The sequence below is a fragment of the Perca fluviatilis genome, chromosome 1 (assembly GCF_010015445.1).
Source record: "Perca fluviatilis chromosome 1, GENO_Pfluv_1.0, whole genome shotgun sequence".
Lineage (NCBI taxonomy): Eukaryota > Metazoa > Chordata > Actinopteri > Perciformes > Percidae > Perca > Perca fluviatilis.
The window spans coordinates 19022892-19039347 of record NC_053112.1 but is presented as its reverse complement, the minus strand read 5'-3'; the positions used below and the strand labels follow the sequence as shown (position 1 = coordinate 19039347).

At 38.5% G+C, this 16456-nt stretch overlaps 1 protein-coding gene across 2 annotated transcripts; it reads left to right on the top strand.

Moving 5' to 3' along the window:
- Window positions 1-2266: 2266 nt before the first annotated feature.
- Window positions 2267-16132, top strand: cxcl12b (chemokine (C-X-C motif) ligand 12b (stromal cell-derived factor 1)). Of its 2 annotated transcripts, XM_039815221.1 has the most exons (4): window positions 2267-2414; window positions 5397-5514; window positions 11021-11104; window positions 12797-16132. In XM_039815221.1, exons 1-4 carry the CDS (start codon window positions 2348-2350, stop codon window positions 12834-12836), a joined length of 309 nt encoding a protein of 102 aa, XP_039671155.1. In that variant the 5' UTR covers window positions 2267-2347; the 3' UTR covers window positions 12837-16132. The 2 variants fall into 2 exon arrangements, with proteins under 2 accessions (XP_039671155.1, XP_039671163.1); XM_039815229.1 differs by lacking the exon at window positions 12797-16132 and having other exon boundaries at window positions 11021-11108.
- The last annotated feature ends 324 nt before the right edge of the window (window positions 16133-16456 follow it).

Here is a 16456-nt window from a genome sequence, read left to right as displayed (position 1 = left end):
ACTGAATAGAGGGGAAGGAGACAAAGACATGCATAATTGCATGCATGTTTTCAGACACAGACACACACATGTATGCAGACATGTACACACATGCATATACCAAACTAACTGCACAGCAACATCTACACACACATCTGTGTCCCGTTACAGTGTTGCTCACTGTTTTAGTCCATTTTTCCAGAGGAAGTTAGAGGTTCTCCATCAGATCTTCAGTTAGAATAAGTGCTTCAGAAACATGTGAGAACTTCCATCTGTCCCTGAAGGCTTGCGTTTACTTCCCACCTGTTCTGACACCCACTCTCTTGTTGCTGTGTGTTTGCCACATCTCATTATCTAAAATCAGATTTTCATGCACTGTAAAATCATCGCTGTTTATGTAACAAGGAGCCTGCAACGCATTCACAAGCTAATAATGCTATGTAGTTTTTCATACCATATCAGCTCTTCTATAATATAGGCCTCCAACACTCACAAAAACGTCAACATTTTTGGGTTGTCCGTTTATTCACTTTTTTAGACAGTTAGATGCTAAAGCTGATACCAAACTACTTTTTGCAAGCAAAATATGAACAAGTATGTATGTATTTCCCAAAATGCTGAGCAGTTCCTCTACAATCACTTGAAATCACTTGGTATGATTCCCAAAAAGTTGCCTCACTGGTTGGGTTATTAACAAAAAAAGAAGTTCATGAGAAGTGGGAAAAATGTATATGTGGAATTATTGTTATGTCCTATAAAATTGTTCATGTTTTTATTTCATTTTTCAGACATAATATGTGCACTAAATGCTAAATATTTTTATTATTATTATTAATATCTTATACTTAGTTTATATGACTATTGATTATTGATCAACAAAAAACAAGAACTATGAATGAGTCTAAGTTTCCTACAAATGTATACCTACTGTATATTAGGATATAATTCCTTTCAACTGTTCATAAAGATTCATTGTCAGAGGGTCAAGGAAACAATGGCTGTATTTACTGTCGAAGCTAAACGTTACATGTAAAAGGAGGTTTTATTTTGAGTTATTTGACAGACTCAGTCCTAAGGTCTGACGATAATATGTACAAAATAAGGAATTTAACAGAGCTTTTTGCATATGAATTAATGTAATATTCTCACATCTGGCAAGATGTTTCCAAAATTTGTCATTTACTCTACTTGTAAAAAAGGAATATAAACTGTTTTTCTTCTTCATCCTTTAGAATATAGATAAATATAGCATTTAAAGCTGTGGAGAGCATAGCAAACATCAGCATGGCAGAAGCTTCCTCTCCAAATATCAGCTTTTAAAAAAAAAAGATGTTGGTCTGGGGGATCGCATTAGTCATTCACAATTAGTTTATATACTGAACCTACAGTGATTCTCATTTTTGTATTACATGTAAACACAGGTTATCCCAATCTCATTTTAATCATACAATTGACAAATCTAAACATTCCTTTAATAGCTTCATCAGAGAGCAGACAGTGAAACTGACGGGAAATCCAGAGGAGCAGACATGAACCAGGCGTCATGGATGGGAGCCGAGCCAGATGATAGGGAGTCAACAAGTGGGGAAAAGAGAAAGAAAGAGAGAGTACAGCGAGAGAGAACAGACAGAGAGAGAGAGAGAGAGAGAGAGAGAGCGCAGTCTGTGTCCCTGTAAACAATAACACAACAATATTAGTGCAACAGCAGGGAGTCCTGGCTCTGAAAACAGTCTGAGTGAGGACTCAGTGTGTGTGTGTGTGTGTGTGTGTGTGTGTGTGTGTGTGTGTGTGTGTGTGTGTGTGTGTGTGTGTGTGTGTTGTGTGTGTTATGCTGGGGTTCGTGTGCTGTGTGTGTGTGCGCGCGTAAAAGCCGTGTGTGCGTGTGTGCATGTCAGGTGGCAAGAAGTGGCAAATGAATTGGAAAAGGGGAAAAGAAAAGGACGACAAAGACGATGAAATAGACAAAAGAGCAACCTTAACAGAGAAAGTGAGAAAAAAGGAACCCTAACTGGAAAGTGAGGAGAAAAAGAGAGAGATTTCCCCTCAGACTTTCTCCTTGATTCCCAGCCAACACATTTACAATCGAGGAAGTCTCTACTGACTCAGTGCTGCTCCCAACCCCCCCCCCCCACACACCCCCTCCTCTCACCTCTTCTCCTCCCTCCATGATGGGACCCCCTCTCTCCCTCCTGAGAAACTCCATCCCTCCTCCCTCTTCCTCTCTCTCTCTCTCTCTCTCTCTCTCTCTCTCTCTCCCAATCTGAAGATTTAACACAGTGCAGAGCAGAGCTGGCAGTCACAGTTGTGCCCTGGATTGTAACAGAGAGAGAGAGAGAGCAGCCCTCCTGCAGCCTGTTAGCCCACCACCATGGATGTCAAACTGCTGGCACTGATGGCTCTGCTGGCCGTGGCCACACATGTACCAACCTCCAACGGTGAGTCCAGGAGACGGACGGGATACTTTTTATGGTGCATAGAGATTGTTGGTTTGATCTTGTTTGAGGGTTTTCACTGGTTCTTGGTTGAAGGAATGTTGTTCCATGAGATGTTTTAGTCTTAAAGCAACAAGTCCTCCAAACCATCTCAAGATGAGGATGTCTGGATGTTGAGGGTTTTAGCATTTGGATTATTTTTAATCATCTTGGCTGTGTATTTTGTTTTTGATTTGTGGATTCAATCTATTTTAGAAAATCAGGTGAATGTCTGAAATTGAAATAAAGATTAACTTCTCGTTCATTATCAAACCTTAACTTTTGACACCGTTGGCAGTTCTCTGTCAGGTTTCATTCGCCTGAATGGTGATGGTTTGATAGTTCGTGAGTTTTATTAGCTTCAGACAAGAATGATACCGTTTTAAATATCGCACTTATCTCACACAATATGTCTCACTTTTTGCTGTTAAACTCCAGCACTTTGATGTCCTGCTTTGATTTAGTTCTCATGTTTTTTCAGACATGGAATAATAATTTCCAGAGAGTAGACTTTTCATCCAAAATGATTCATCCACCATTTACCTGTATTGAATAAATGATTATTGAAGAGCTCAAACAATTAGTTGATTTGTCGACGTACAGAAAATTAATCTGTAACTATTTTGAGAATCAATTGTTTGTTTAATCCTTTTCTTTCTTTCTTTTTAAAATTGCAGAAAAATCCAAAAGAAAATGTTGCTGTTTTATTTTATTTTTATAGCAAATTGAATATATTCAGATTTTGGACTATTGGTCTAAAAAAAAAACTGCAAATATGAAATGGGCTGTGGGACATTTTGAATTGTGATATTTTATAGGCCAAAACGAATAATTGAGAAAATAATCAGCAGATTAATAAATTATGAAAACAATTGTTAATTGCAGCCCTTGATTACTGGTACAGAAGTGAAATCGCAATATATATTATATTGACTGTAATCACTAATCTGCATTACTACTGCAGCTTTTTGTAACATTTTAAAGGATTCATAAATAGATCAGATTGCAATTTTTTATTATATTCAGTATTTTGGGCTAAAATCCTTCACGTACCACAGGAGGAGGTCAGTTTCCGCAGCGACCCCACATTAATCTCCCACATGTTAACCTTGGTAGGAGACAGAAGGGTGTTGGGTCGCCTGGCCTGCGTTATGCTAAGCTTGTTGTTTTGGGCCCAGTAAGACCCCTGGTTGCATATTAAGGAGTTAGGTCTAAATGTGTGTATTTGTCTTTTCCCTTTGCTTTCTTTTAATTAGTTTCTAATTAGGGATAAACAATACGGCGGTGATAGCAGTGGATGCTCGCCTCTGGCCCCGGTGCTGCGTGCTGCATAATGATCCCTTAGTTTGCATGAGAATAGACCCTGAATGGGTGTGAATCATTAGGCTGATATTACTCAGGATTTAGCCATTTGTGGCAACACATTTGGTGTTGCATTATAAACATGCATAACAATAGGAATATGTTGAACCCCAGAACAAAAGTCTGTTAGTTGAGTCTGTTACTAAGTCTGTTACACATGATGCACTGGTTTAAATCATTTGTGTTTAGCCAGGAAATGGCTGATACAAAGAATGAGTTGTTACAAAACCAACATCTGCTCTGTGAACTTTTCTAATCATTTCTTGATACAAGAGCAGTGCTATTGTCGTTCTACCCTCAATGGAGCATTTTCCCTTTCAAACCATTTGTATGTAATCAATGGAGTAATGCACTTTATAGCATCAAGGCTTTAAGGGTGGATTCCAGTTTTAAAGTTTTATTGCAGGTTGTTTTCACTGACATTTTTACAACCATCATAATTTCTTCGGAAAATCTGTAAAGTGTATTTCAGTTTACAGGTCCAAATCAGTTTGTAATTGTGTGTAGTTGGAATTACTTTGGTGTATCTGTGGTCCTCTGGCCCCCCACAAACCTCCATGTAGGCCCAGGGGTGATTTGTAATCATTTTAAGAATGTCCTTGAGGTGATTTTTCTCAGAGGCTGCTGATGCCGTCTGAGCCGCCGAGTGCTCTTTCATAAAAGGGGCAAATATTGGAAATTGAATGTAGAGGACCCTTCTCCCTCAGAGTGGCCAGGCTGAATGCTCAGGGAGTGAAAAGCTGAAATTCTGCATGTGTGTGTGAGTGTGACTGGTCAATAAAAGGGCTAATCTCTTTTTAATGAACATGTTGTTCAGAGCAATAGCAGGTAAACTCATACGTTCCCATGCTTTGTAAAGGCTTGTTACAGTAGATTTAACATGCTTTTAATATGTTCGCTGAGGGAAGTCAAGCATTTAATCACAATGGAAATAAAGTAGAAGCTACTGTGTTTGGATTGTAATTTAAGTTGATGTAAATATTTCAATTCGCATATGAACCAAAGTGAACCCTTCTCTGTTTCATGAACAATGAAATGTTTAAATTGTTTAAAAGAAAAAAACATATAGCTGTCACTTTATCTACTTCTGCTTAAATATGATCAAAACCTTTAGATCAAAATAAGTTTCCTTTGTCAACAAACCTGCATTGTCTAACTTCAAGTGTCCTGCAACACTAAACAAATAACAATAGTGTGGTGTGTGTGTGTGTGTGTGTGTGTGTGTGTGTGTGTGTGTGTGTGTGTGTGTGTGTGTGTGTGTGTGTGTGTGTGTGTGTGTGTGTGTGTGTGCGTGCGTGCGTGTGTGTGCGTGCGCGTGTGTGTGTGTGTCTGATCCTCTACTCATGAAAGCTTTTTGTTAAGCTTTTCTTGCCCTCATGCTGATAGGAAACATGGCTTAGGACTATATGAAAATCTATACATTTCATATTTTAACTTCATAAAACTGCTGTTGTGCCCTGTTTAATGTATTTGTAACACAACACTAAGAACCGAATGTAGTCTACTTGTTTTAACTGCACAATTTGTTGTCTTGTAGTTTTATCACACTGATGCTAATTTGTTTTCCCTGTTGTGTGTTTGCAGCAAAGCCCATCAGTCTGGTAGAGCGGTGCTATTGTCGTTCTACCCTCAACACGGTTCCTCAGCGCTCCATCAAAGAGCTCAAGTTCCTCCACACACCCAACTGCCCCTTCCAAGTCATGTGAGTGGATGAGTGTAAAATTATTGTGGTGACTGACTTGAAGAAATGCATTTCCTTATGCGCACGATTGATGGTCGTTTAAAGGATTCTGTCACTTGTCTAGCTCTTCTGTGTTAATTATTTTAGATGTTGGTGTATGTAGGTGAATTTCAAAAGATGTGTCATATCAGTGCTGCCTTTAAAAGTTAAATCAAGTTTCTTGTTTTTTGCCAAAATATTGATTGTGCTGCAAAGACCATGGCCGCTCAACTTTGGTCCAACTGGGTGCCCGGATAGCTCGGTTGGTATAGTGGGTGCTCATATATAGAGGTTTACTCCTTGATGCAGTGGGCCAGGGTTCAATTCCCCCTTTCTCTCTCCCCTTTCATTTCTTCAGCTGTCCTGTCAATAAAGGCCTAAAAATGCCCATAAAATAATCTTAAAATAAAAAAAAATGTTGGTCCAACTCTCTGACAAATAACTTTTAGGGACTTTAAGGTCTTTGTTTTTACTGAATGTTCATGCATATAGGTATAAAATATATGGCCACCTAATTTGTGGCTGATCCTCACTGGGTCCATGCACAGAGCTCACCTGGACAAGATGCCCCCTTGATTAGCCCACATATCTGAATGCAGCACGCCTAGGCATTATGTGTTGGAATCAGTAGCTGAGGAGAAGTAACGTAAAGCCTGCTATATCACATTTTGATAATAATTCCAACTGGCACTAAACCTGTCACTGATTACAACAGTGCAACTGGAATCTAGCTGATCTCAACTTACTGTATATGATTTCTTTGCTGAGCTTGTGCGAGGGATTTGACTCCATTTTGCGGAATCCTGTGTCAAAATAGGGTCATATTTGCATTGTTAACTGATTTTCCAGTCTACCTTAGCTGATGACCCTTTTTTGAGCCTCTGCCTCCTAAAAAGTCAACTATTGTGCTGATATTCATTTTTTTAATTAAAGGCATTGAATAAATCTGCCATCCTTGATTTATTTTAAATTATTATTATTATTGATAAAGCCCTCATTTTTTTAGGTCTGTTTTATATCACATAATCCTTGCTTCATTATCCTTTTTTTTATTTAAACTTTTTTACTGTTTTATATTTTATTTCCACTTTTCACCATGACTTGGTATGTAAAATAAACATGTAATAATACACTTCTTAACTAAAAACATAGAGAGTGGATGTGTGAAGCATGGTGTTAATCCTTCTATTCTTTCCCTAATGAGAGGCCTGAGTTTAAAACAACAGCATCCTCTCAGAAAGAGGAAAGCGGTGACGGCCGGAGCTCGAGGGGGCCATTTATGTTTTGCAAAGGAAGCAATAATTAAGGGTCAAAGTGATTACCTTTGTATTTCTGCTGACCCCCTGTGTCCCTTATCCACTTTTTTTTTATTTATTTCCCGCCTCAAACTGCCCAGCAACATTGAGAATAATGTCACTAGTCTGGAACACATTAACTAAAAAGCCTCATTCATTTGTTCGCTATAGAAAACGGGACAGCAGAAACCTCACATGCAGCCAAAAGACTAAAAGGCTATGGGGCTTCTGCCAGAAAGGGAGGGGGGCTTGTGACTGTTAGAAGGGGTGAGCGAATGGCAAAAGGTCAGAGAGGACACACAACGCTCCAGCTGGAACTCAAACTCCAGCTAACCTCCCTCCAGAAAACTGGCAGAGGAGTCACGAAGTCACTCAAGGAGGCGAGGAGCCCGCAGAGTTGCCCCGATATCTCTATTGAGGCAGATGAGAAAAATCTGGTAACGCTATACCTTTTGTCCCCCCTCCCCCCTCTGCCCTGTGTCCCATCGTGTGCACTCACCCCCCAAGCCCTTTCCCCACCGTCCCAGCATGCTGTTGGTATTTACTTGCTGTGAAGTAATTACTACCTGCTGCTTGTGGAACTCCGGCCCTCAAATTCCAGCCAAGTCAATTAAGGTTTAGGCTTTCAGTTGGTCATCCAGACAAGCAGACTGATAAACAGGATGAAGGGAGACACATCAAAACAGCAGAGAGCTCCTGAGCGGATGAGCGGGCAAACCCTAATAAAATAAAAGAGGAGGGGAAGACGGGGACATCCCCAGAGGAAAAGCAAACACAGATCCAGTTACTGAGCTGTTTGGCCTCCAGACTCAGATGTTAGTTTGAGGGATTTGGAGCTGATGCTTGGACTGATGCTCCTTAACTACTCTTTTAAGTTTAGTGGCCATTTGCTCATTCACTCGCGTGTGTGCATCTAAATGGGGTGAGGAACAGGGGAGGTGGCAAAGGGTGGAGGAGAGTGTGGGGGTTCAAATTGAATCCACAGGGAAGAGGGAGCAGGAAAGAGGGAGCAGGAAAGAGGGAGCAGTGAGGAGGCGCAGAGGAATGTGTTTAATTTGCAGAGCGGTGTGACGGAGAGATAGAGGGAGGAGAAAGAGGAACAGTGAGGCGAGACACCTCTTGAGTCGTTAACTCTCATACACAACCTTTTGCCACCGAGGTGTGAGAGCCACATCTTTGGAGGGGGCGAGACTCGGCTGCCTGTTTGGCTCAGCTCTCCATCAAGAGGCCAGATATGACTCGCAAGAACACAGACTCTCTGCAGCCACAGAGCTGTTCATCACAAAGTGATCATTCTGAAATCTCTGCAGCTCCAGTCTTATTCAGTAAATTAGATCCTGATGAGAAAATATCGATAAACATCTGAGTTAGGGCTGAGCGATATGGCGATATATATCGTCAAAATGATATAAAAATGTCTATTGTGCATTTATTTTTAAAATAAATTTATCGTTTCTATTGCAATGTAAAAAAAAAACAGCAGCCGAACTCCTTTACAGCAATATTTACATCAGCTGATCCCTGCAGGTCATGTTCATTTTGAACTTAAGTTGTTAAAAATATTTAGCTCATTGGTCAAATAGTTTATTCAAACAGAAGTATACAAAAATAGGCTTTACCATGTGGTTAACAAGGACAACCAAGGACTATTCATTTATTTATTGAATGACCAGAAAACACTTTATATTGTGATTTATATCGTTATAAGATTTTGGCCATGTTGTCCATCCGAGTTGTAAAATCAAATTTTTGGAGAATTTATATTTTTTACTACTGTTTAATTAAACAAGAAAAAGGAGTTCAGTTTCTCAGCTTTTGTATTTTACTCTCTTGAAATAAGTGGACAAAATGTGATCATTATTTCAAATTATTTCAAACGTTTATGATGAATGAATGAATATGAACATTTTTTATTTGTTTTTAATTTAGTCATATAAAAAAATAATAGAGAAATAAAAATGTAAATTGTTTTTATTTGAACAAAATATAACACAAATATGCCACGAATCAGAATTAAACGCAAATGCAATCAAACCATCAATACAATCATTTACAAGATTTCATCCTATAAACAACATAAACAGCATCATAAAAACCTGTTCTGTTTATCCTTTTGCATTAACAACTCTGTTGTTAAGTCTCATGTTTTTTTTAATCCTCCATGTCCTCCTTGGTTACTAGCAACAGTGTGGAGGAGGGGTGGGGGTGGTGCGCAATCACGGAAGGCTTGTATCATGTGGACGCGCCGACGCGCCGTTTTGTTGTCATTGCTTAGAATTCTAAGCAATGACAACAAAACTGTCGGCGCGTCCACATGATACAAGCCTTCTGTGATTAAAGCTATAGCGCATATATGCACTATAGCTTTAAACCTAATCCTCACCAAAAGGCTTTCCCCAACAAACTCTACATCAAACTATGAGTTAAAGCAACACTAGAGAACTTTTCCCGCTTCGGTCCCCCTACAGGTTGGAAGGGGAATTGTCCATTACACAACATAATGCAAGTTTTACCAGATCAGGTAGCGGATCTGTAGTTCGAATGAACTGGACAATGTAATGTAACGGACAATTCCGCTTCCAACCTGTAGGGGGACTGAAGCGGGGAAAGTTCTCTAGTGTTGCATGTTTGGTGTGCGGTGAAAGACAGCTTTATAAGCCACACAGTGCAGTGTGATCGGCCATGTGAGCCTCAGCTGTGCCTGAGTGGAAACTGAGAGCTGTGATTTTTCACCGCCGACCGGTGGGTGACAGCCTGTTATGTGCAGTAATCCTCTGGTGTTCAGCTTGGATGTGTTTAAGGATGTGCTGAGGCTTTTAGAGCTTAGCTGAGGTGTTTCTGAACTCAACCTTCATAAACCATATCAGATATTATCCTGACATTATGTGCTCATTTCAACATCAAGATCCTTTGATTTATTCAACAGGAGTTAATAGCCTGTAAATAGAGCAGATTTTTTTTTTTTATTTATGTTATGATATTCACTAACAAAGGAATCTGGGTTAGTTTTTGGTTAAAATAATACAGGTTAGCTGATGTCATATTGAGCAGCAGCAGTGTGATGCTCTTGACATTAAGGTGAAAGCTTGTTAGAAGTAGTAATCCTCTGGTTTTAACTGGGATGTGTTGTAAGATGTTCTGAGGGTTTAATTGAGTTTTTGTTTAGAGTGGGCTTTTAGGAAAAATAAGTAATATTAATGTGATTTATTAGCCACAAGTTAAAGATTTACCTTTAGAGCATTATCTGTTCAACTTAAACAATATCAGATACAGTATAACCATCTTTATAATGCTTTGGGAAGTTATAAATGTTACTTATGTAGCATTTAGGTTTGAAAGAACCTACCACTGGTGTGTGTTTAACTTTAATAATAGCCTGAATTGTACATTTCATCCCACCATTATTCAATTATAGGCTATGGCTTTTTAGCCAATTCACCCACGTTGCAAGAAGCCATTTTTCATTAATTTCATCAAATTGCAGGGAATAGAAATTTGCTTGAGAAAGGTATAAAAGAATTTGTCACCTTTTATTCTAAATCAAAGTTGTTTATTGTTACTTGGTTCTGCTGTTGTGAGCAGGAACTGTTCTGAAAATGATAATGTTGCATTCAAGGACACTTCAACTTCTGATACTACTGACCAGAAACCATTTAAATGCAAGAAATTGCCACGGGCCTCTCACAGCTTGTTTTTATCAGATTTCTACCAACTGTATATACGGTATATAACAATAATATAACTTCGGAAAGATCAAATGTGATAGACAGAGATAAACATGCAAAAACTACCTGTGTGGTCCTGTGGAGAAAATGCCTAAATGGAACCCAATAGAGCCAACTAAGGAACTCAAATCAGGTTCTTTAAGGGTCTGTGTTAATTAAAATGCCAGTCAAGTTTCCTTGGGGTTACTTTTGTTAACCACACAACTAATAAAATAGATAAAATCTCTGTACTGTAAGCCATCACTGGAAGTTTGGCTACAAAGAAAGCCCTGAGGTGAAAATGTTCTCCAGTACACGTCCTTGAACTTGATTTATTAACCTACATGTGAGTTTGGATTAGACTAGAATACTTTCCCTCCTCTCTAGCTCTACTGCTCCTGCTTCACGTTAAACAACAGTGTAACTTTTTAGCAGAAATTCTCTGAATGTGGCGTCTAATCCCTAAAATTCTACATTTTTCTCTCACAGTGCCAAGCTAAAGAACAACAGGGAGGTTTGCATCAACCCGGAGACCAAGTGGCTGCAGCAGTACTTAAAGAACGCCATTAACAAGTAAGACAAAAAAACTCCTCACTCTCTCTGTGCAGACACAAGCATCGCTGACAGAGACAAACATGAAATAAAGCCCTCTTCTCTGCCAAATTTAAAGCCTATACAAAGAAGAAATAAACCACTGTTACAAATGACCATTTCTCAGTTTCCTGCCGACAATTATTCTCTGAAATCGCTGACATGGTTGATGTAAGCAGCAGATTTATTATCTGCGAAATGATTAGCATCAGGACAGAATAGTGATAAATCTGCCATTGATATGTCTGGTTCCTTTTTTCTCATAAGCATGTTTCTGTGACTTCAGAAGACCACAGAAGAATCAAATGTTCATAATTTTTACCCTCTCAGCTCGCTCACTGTTAAGGCACCAAATCATGTGTTTGTTGTATTTTTAACATTAGAAGAAGCATTTTATACATAATTATCATCACTATTTTTACGTCAGTGACAGAGTTGTCCCAGTTGGGATGCAGCATTGTGGGTAAAAACTATTCATAGTAAAAACTGCAGCAGCTCATTCAATTTTTAATGAGCTGTGTAGTTAAAATGTGTGCATTCCTCATAATTTTTTTTCCCATCATGTCTGGTGGTGATTATAGCCATGCTGCATGTCTGCTTCTTACAGTAATACACCATAAACAGTTGATGCACAATGTGAAAACAAACGAATGAAGTAATTTTTGAGGATTTACGAGATATTGTTTAATGTGTTACATAATAAAGGACCTGCATGAATAAAGAAGTGCTTTACAATAAAAATGAAATTATCCAGGGAGTTATCGTGGATTATTGAAGCTGGCATGTGGCACAGCACATACTGTATGTAGAGAGTGGAGTTACACTCTCTACGTGTGTGTGTGTGTGTGTGTGTGTGTGTGTGTGTGTGTGTGTGTGTGTGTGTGTGTGTGTGTGTGTGTGTGTGTGTGTGTGTGTGTGTGTGTGTGTGTGTGTGTGTGTGGAGGCTATGCAGAAATGCAGTCTCCTGTCTTCACATCAAAGGAACTCACAACTTGAATTCTTCTCATTTCAAACCTTTCTTATGGCATGGCTGCTCTTTGTCAGCATCACCCTCTTTCATTTTAAGTTACAGTTACACATAAATTATATTTACATTTTATGATGTTCAACCATCAAAACTGTTTGCCAACACCTGAGGCCCCTAACATGTCCATGACCGCTCTGGTACGAGCAGCACTTGCACATTCATATTCCATGGTAGAAAAGATGTACATTATCAACCCTGTGCCCTAGAAATCACATTTGTATGCTACACATATTTTTCCAATTACTTTTTTGAAAGGAATCCTTGTTGCTGCCTGGACTACAGTATGTACCCGGGTAACATATTTTTTTATGTAGAAAGCGTTACCGCACGCGATTCATAAAGAGGAGGTTGGGGAAACAGGGGAGAGTGAAGGGAAATATTAGAACTGTAAGTGTTAATTGGTTAATTAAATGTTTGTACTTGGCCAGACTAATTATCAACTGACATATGAAGGTAAGGGTTAAAACTGCAGAACATCATGTTTGTATATACCATTAGATTTGATTTGATTTCATAGTAACATACTCAGTCAATCTATTGGTTCTAATTCCCTGTACAGACTTTCCCATGTGTTCAAGCAAAAGAATAGAAACAATGAACTTCTCTTCTTTTCATGCTAATACTTATCCTTCTGTATCTCTCTCCAGGGTGAAGAAATCTAGAAGACGCAATAACAAGAAAATCTAAACAAAAAGGGAAGACATGTATGTTGTCAAGCCTGGCATCCTCGGCACGGGTCGAACCTGTATACCTCCCTGTCACTGCTATGGATGTATGTAAACAAGCTGTATGTACCTGTCAACCAGTCTGGACCGCTTGCAGAACCAGCACTTCACCGCCAAACCGTGCCGTCCCCAGCACCGCCACCAAACCCTCTGTACACCCACGCAGTCACCTCCAACTCTCCACGTTAGCACCAGGTGCAACTATACCTTGAAATGGTGGAACACATGCTAATGTCAGATACATGTGTGTGAGTTATGGGCATGTGTGTGTGTGTGTGTGTGTGTGTGTGTGTGTGTGTGTGTGTGTGTGTGTGTGTGTGTGTGTGTGTGTGTGTGTGTGTTTGTGTGTGTGTGTGTGTGTGTGTGTGTGTGTGTGTGTGTGTGTGCGCGTGCACGCGTGCGTGTGTGTGTGCGTGCGTGCGTGTGTGTGTGTGTGTGTGTGTGTGTGCTAACGCTGTGTGCCTATAGTCTTTCCTACTTCACACAGTCTGAGAGGAACAATTTGAGCTTTCTGTCTCATACAAGGCTTTGTGCCACCTTCATGTCATGTCAATGTCAAAAATATTCACATAATTCGCCTGTAAGGAAATTAGGATTGGGATTATGTTGGCTGGTCATGTCTTATATTAATTGTGGTTTTGCAAACTAAAGAGGTGTGAACCAAGTCATTTATTATCACAGTAATATCTCCATGTATACTATTTTTAAAAGGAGTGACTACTCTTATTTCCATGTACTACTACTAAAATGTATTTGGGATGGAGATGTTACGGACTTAAATGTAAACATTTTGCTCTGGTAAGGAGTTAAAAGAGGCATTACTCCATGACTGAGGGGTCATGGGGCAGTAACAGAGGCTGGCCAATGGTGTTAACCCTTCACAAGCAGTGACCAATCAGGGCAGGCCATGCTACAGCAGTATCTTGAATTGAACTTTAAATTGCTCCACCAGCAGGAACAAACAGATGGAAGCTCACACACACTGCTAAGAAACCAGCACTGATTTTTGTGGTGCTACATATTTAGTATAAGTGGTCAGAGCCATTGACATAATTATACTTCACTGTTTATGTTATGCAAGATTTAAGAAGGGATGTTGTGACCTCTATGTCTTATATGAAACACAATTATGTTTTTTTTACCAGTCACAAAATATTTAAAGCGCTGTTGTTAATCTGATATGAAAAATGAAAATAGAAAGCTGATGTTATACTAAGGCCTTGATATATACAGTACTATAAAGAAATGAAACACTTACCGTATCAATGCACAGTTTTTGTTGATTTAAGATATCAGTATACAGAGTCCAGACCAAATATTAAAACAGTAAAAAATATGCTACATGAAGAAACCTTGAACCTCAAAAAGCATGACTTTCGATTTCATTCATTTTTAGAAAAACGTAGATCATCATAATTTTTTTATCTCTTACGCCTTATCAAAGGATGCTATAGGTAAATGTATATCAAGAAAACCTAGAGTATTTCATGCCAACACCTGTCCTTGGTAAGAATGAAAAGCTAATAAATTGTCACATAAAATAGCCGAACGATAAATATCACAAAGCGAATGTTCACGGTGGCAAAAATAAAAAAATTGATTATCCTTTTTTATATATATTTGAGCCACTTTATTATCAGATGTGTCTTTTAAATGTTATTGTTTTATTTTTATATTGTGTATAATCTTACTAAATGCTTTTTTTAATGCAATGTACAGTAGGCAGTAGCTACTAAATGAGGGCTAGGCCTATAGTCCTTAAAATGCAAGAGACAGTATTAAGCTTCATTTTTAAGGTTTCATGCAATATTTCACAGATATGTAATGGTATGCAACACTTAGATACCATTTTTCGATTTTTTTTTTTTTTTTTTTTTTAATATGGCTGAAAAAATTAAGCCAAACAAATTAAATATTGTCCTCCTGGTTTGTTGTTTTCTCCTCACTGTTTCCTTATCCACCCATCTGAAATGTAACAACGGTGAACTGTATGAAATCTGTTAAGTTCAACACACAGTGATTGAAAACAAAAGTTGCTGTCATTGGGTTACATGACATGAGTCAGAAAACTATTCAGCCCACCAGTCGTCCCCGTTGAACACTTGATTCAATTTTTAATAGTTTTACTGAGGTTGCTGTATTATGTGTCAATAGAGCCGCAGAGCCAAAACAGAACAATACCTTTAAGTTGAGATCCAAGCGACCAACATGTGCTTTCAATCTGGACACTCCCAGCACCCCACGGGCTTTTCTTTTCACTTTCACTCAACTGCTGCCATGCAACACTTTCTTTTTTTCCCTAAAATTGAAATGCACATTGTGTTTGGTTGTGGTAATTTCTTTGGTCTATGTTTAGTTTTGTTTTACACAGTCTATTTGCTGAGTGCCTGATCGCAGTCGATACGATATCAATTTGGAGCTAATGGTGCAATAATCCTGTAAGTGTAATTCACTTCCCATTAATCTAATAGAAGTTAATGGACATTCATTTTATATGATTATACTCATTTGTTTGAACACATTGCTAAATATAAAATGTTTCTGTTTTCAAATGCATTGACATACAACGACAAAAGTCTCCTTTCATTCATTACAACACCGCCATCCATTCCCAAATTACTTTATTAACTATAGAGTTAAATCAAAGAAGATTGTGTTACTTCTGTAAAATTCTACCTTTCCTATGTATAAACATGATAATTATCTCAATAACACGAAAAAGATTTTGCATTAAGTACACGTGGAAAAACTTTATTAACCGCACTGTTTCATGACTGATTCAGTTAATGCGATACATGTGTAATAACAGGTAATTAGTTTTATTAATCAGACTTTAAGTGCTTTTATGTTTAGTACTGTGGCCCCTGTGGAAACATTTAACCCTTGCAGTGTTACTGCCACTGTCACTGCAGAGAATATTTAGTGTAATTAAAGTGTGTCAGACAAACACATAGACTCCTTCATCTTTGTGCAAATAGAGCTTTTACAGAAATATTGTATGGGTATTATTTGGAACAAATACACATTCAGGTTCACATGTATCTCCACTAATGTGTTTATAATCAAAGTATGTTGTACTTTGGACCCCAAGACAATGTGAAACATTTCTTTTGAGGCAGCTTCTGACACATATCCTTCATACACGTAAAATCGATTAGAGTATTATTCTCTGTATTGTCACTGTTTTTAAACCAAGAGGCAGTATTTTAAGTATGATACACAATCCCTTTTTCAATAAAGTCATATGAAATAAAACCAGTTACATGCCTGTATTTTATCTGTCAAAAACTGTTTATTTATAAATGTCATTTATTTAAAGTGCCCCTTTAAGGGGCAGAGAGGTCCTAGATAGACTGTTGCCGACGAGCCCCTTTTCTGTTGTCTCGGACTCGTCTCGGACTCGTTGGTATTTTGACTCAGACTTGTCTCGGACTCGGCCATTGGATTCGCCAAATATTCTAGTTGGTCTCGACCGAGTCCAGCACTATATGCTTTTATTCCAAAGTAATTTTCTCATTCAAAACAAAACCATTGATGCAGCGCCCTCGTTCAGAAAAGGTATAAGTTTAATTCAAAATCCAT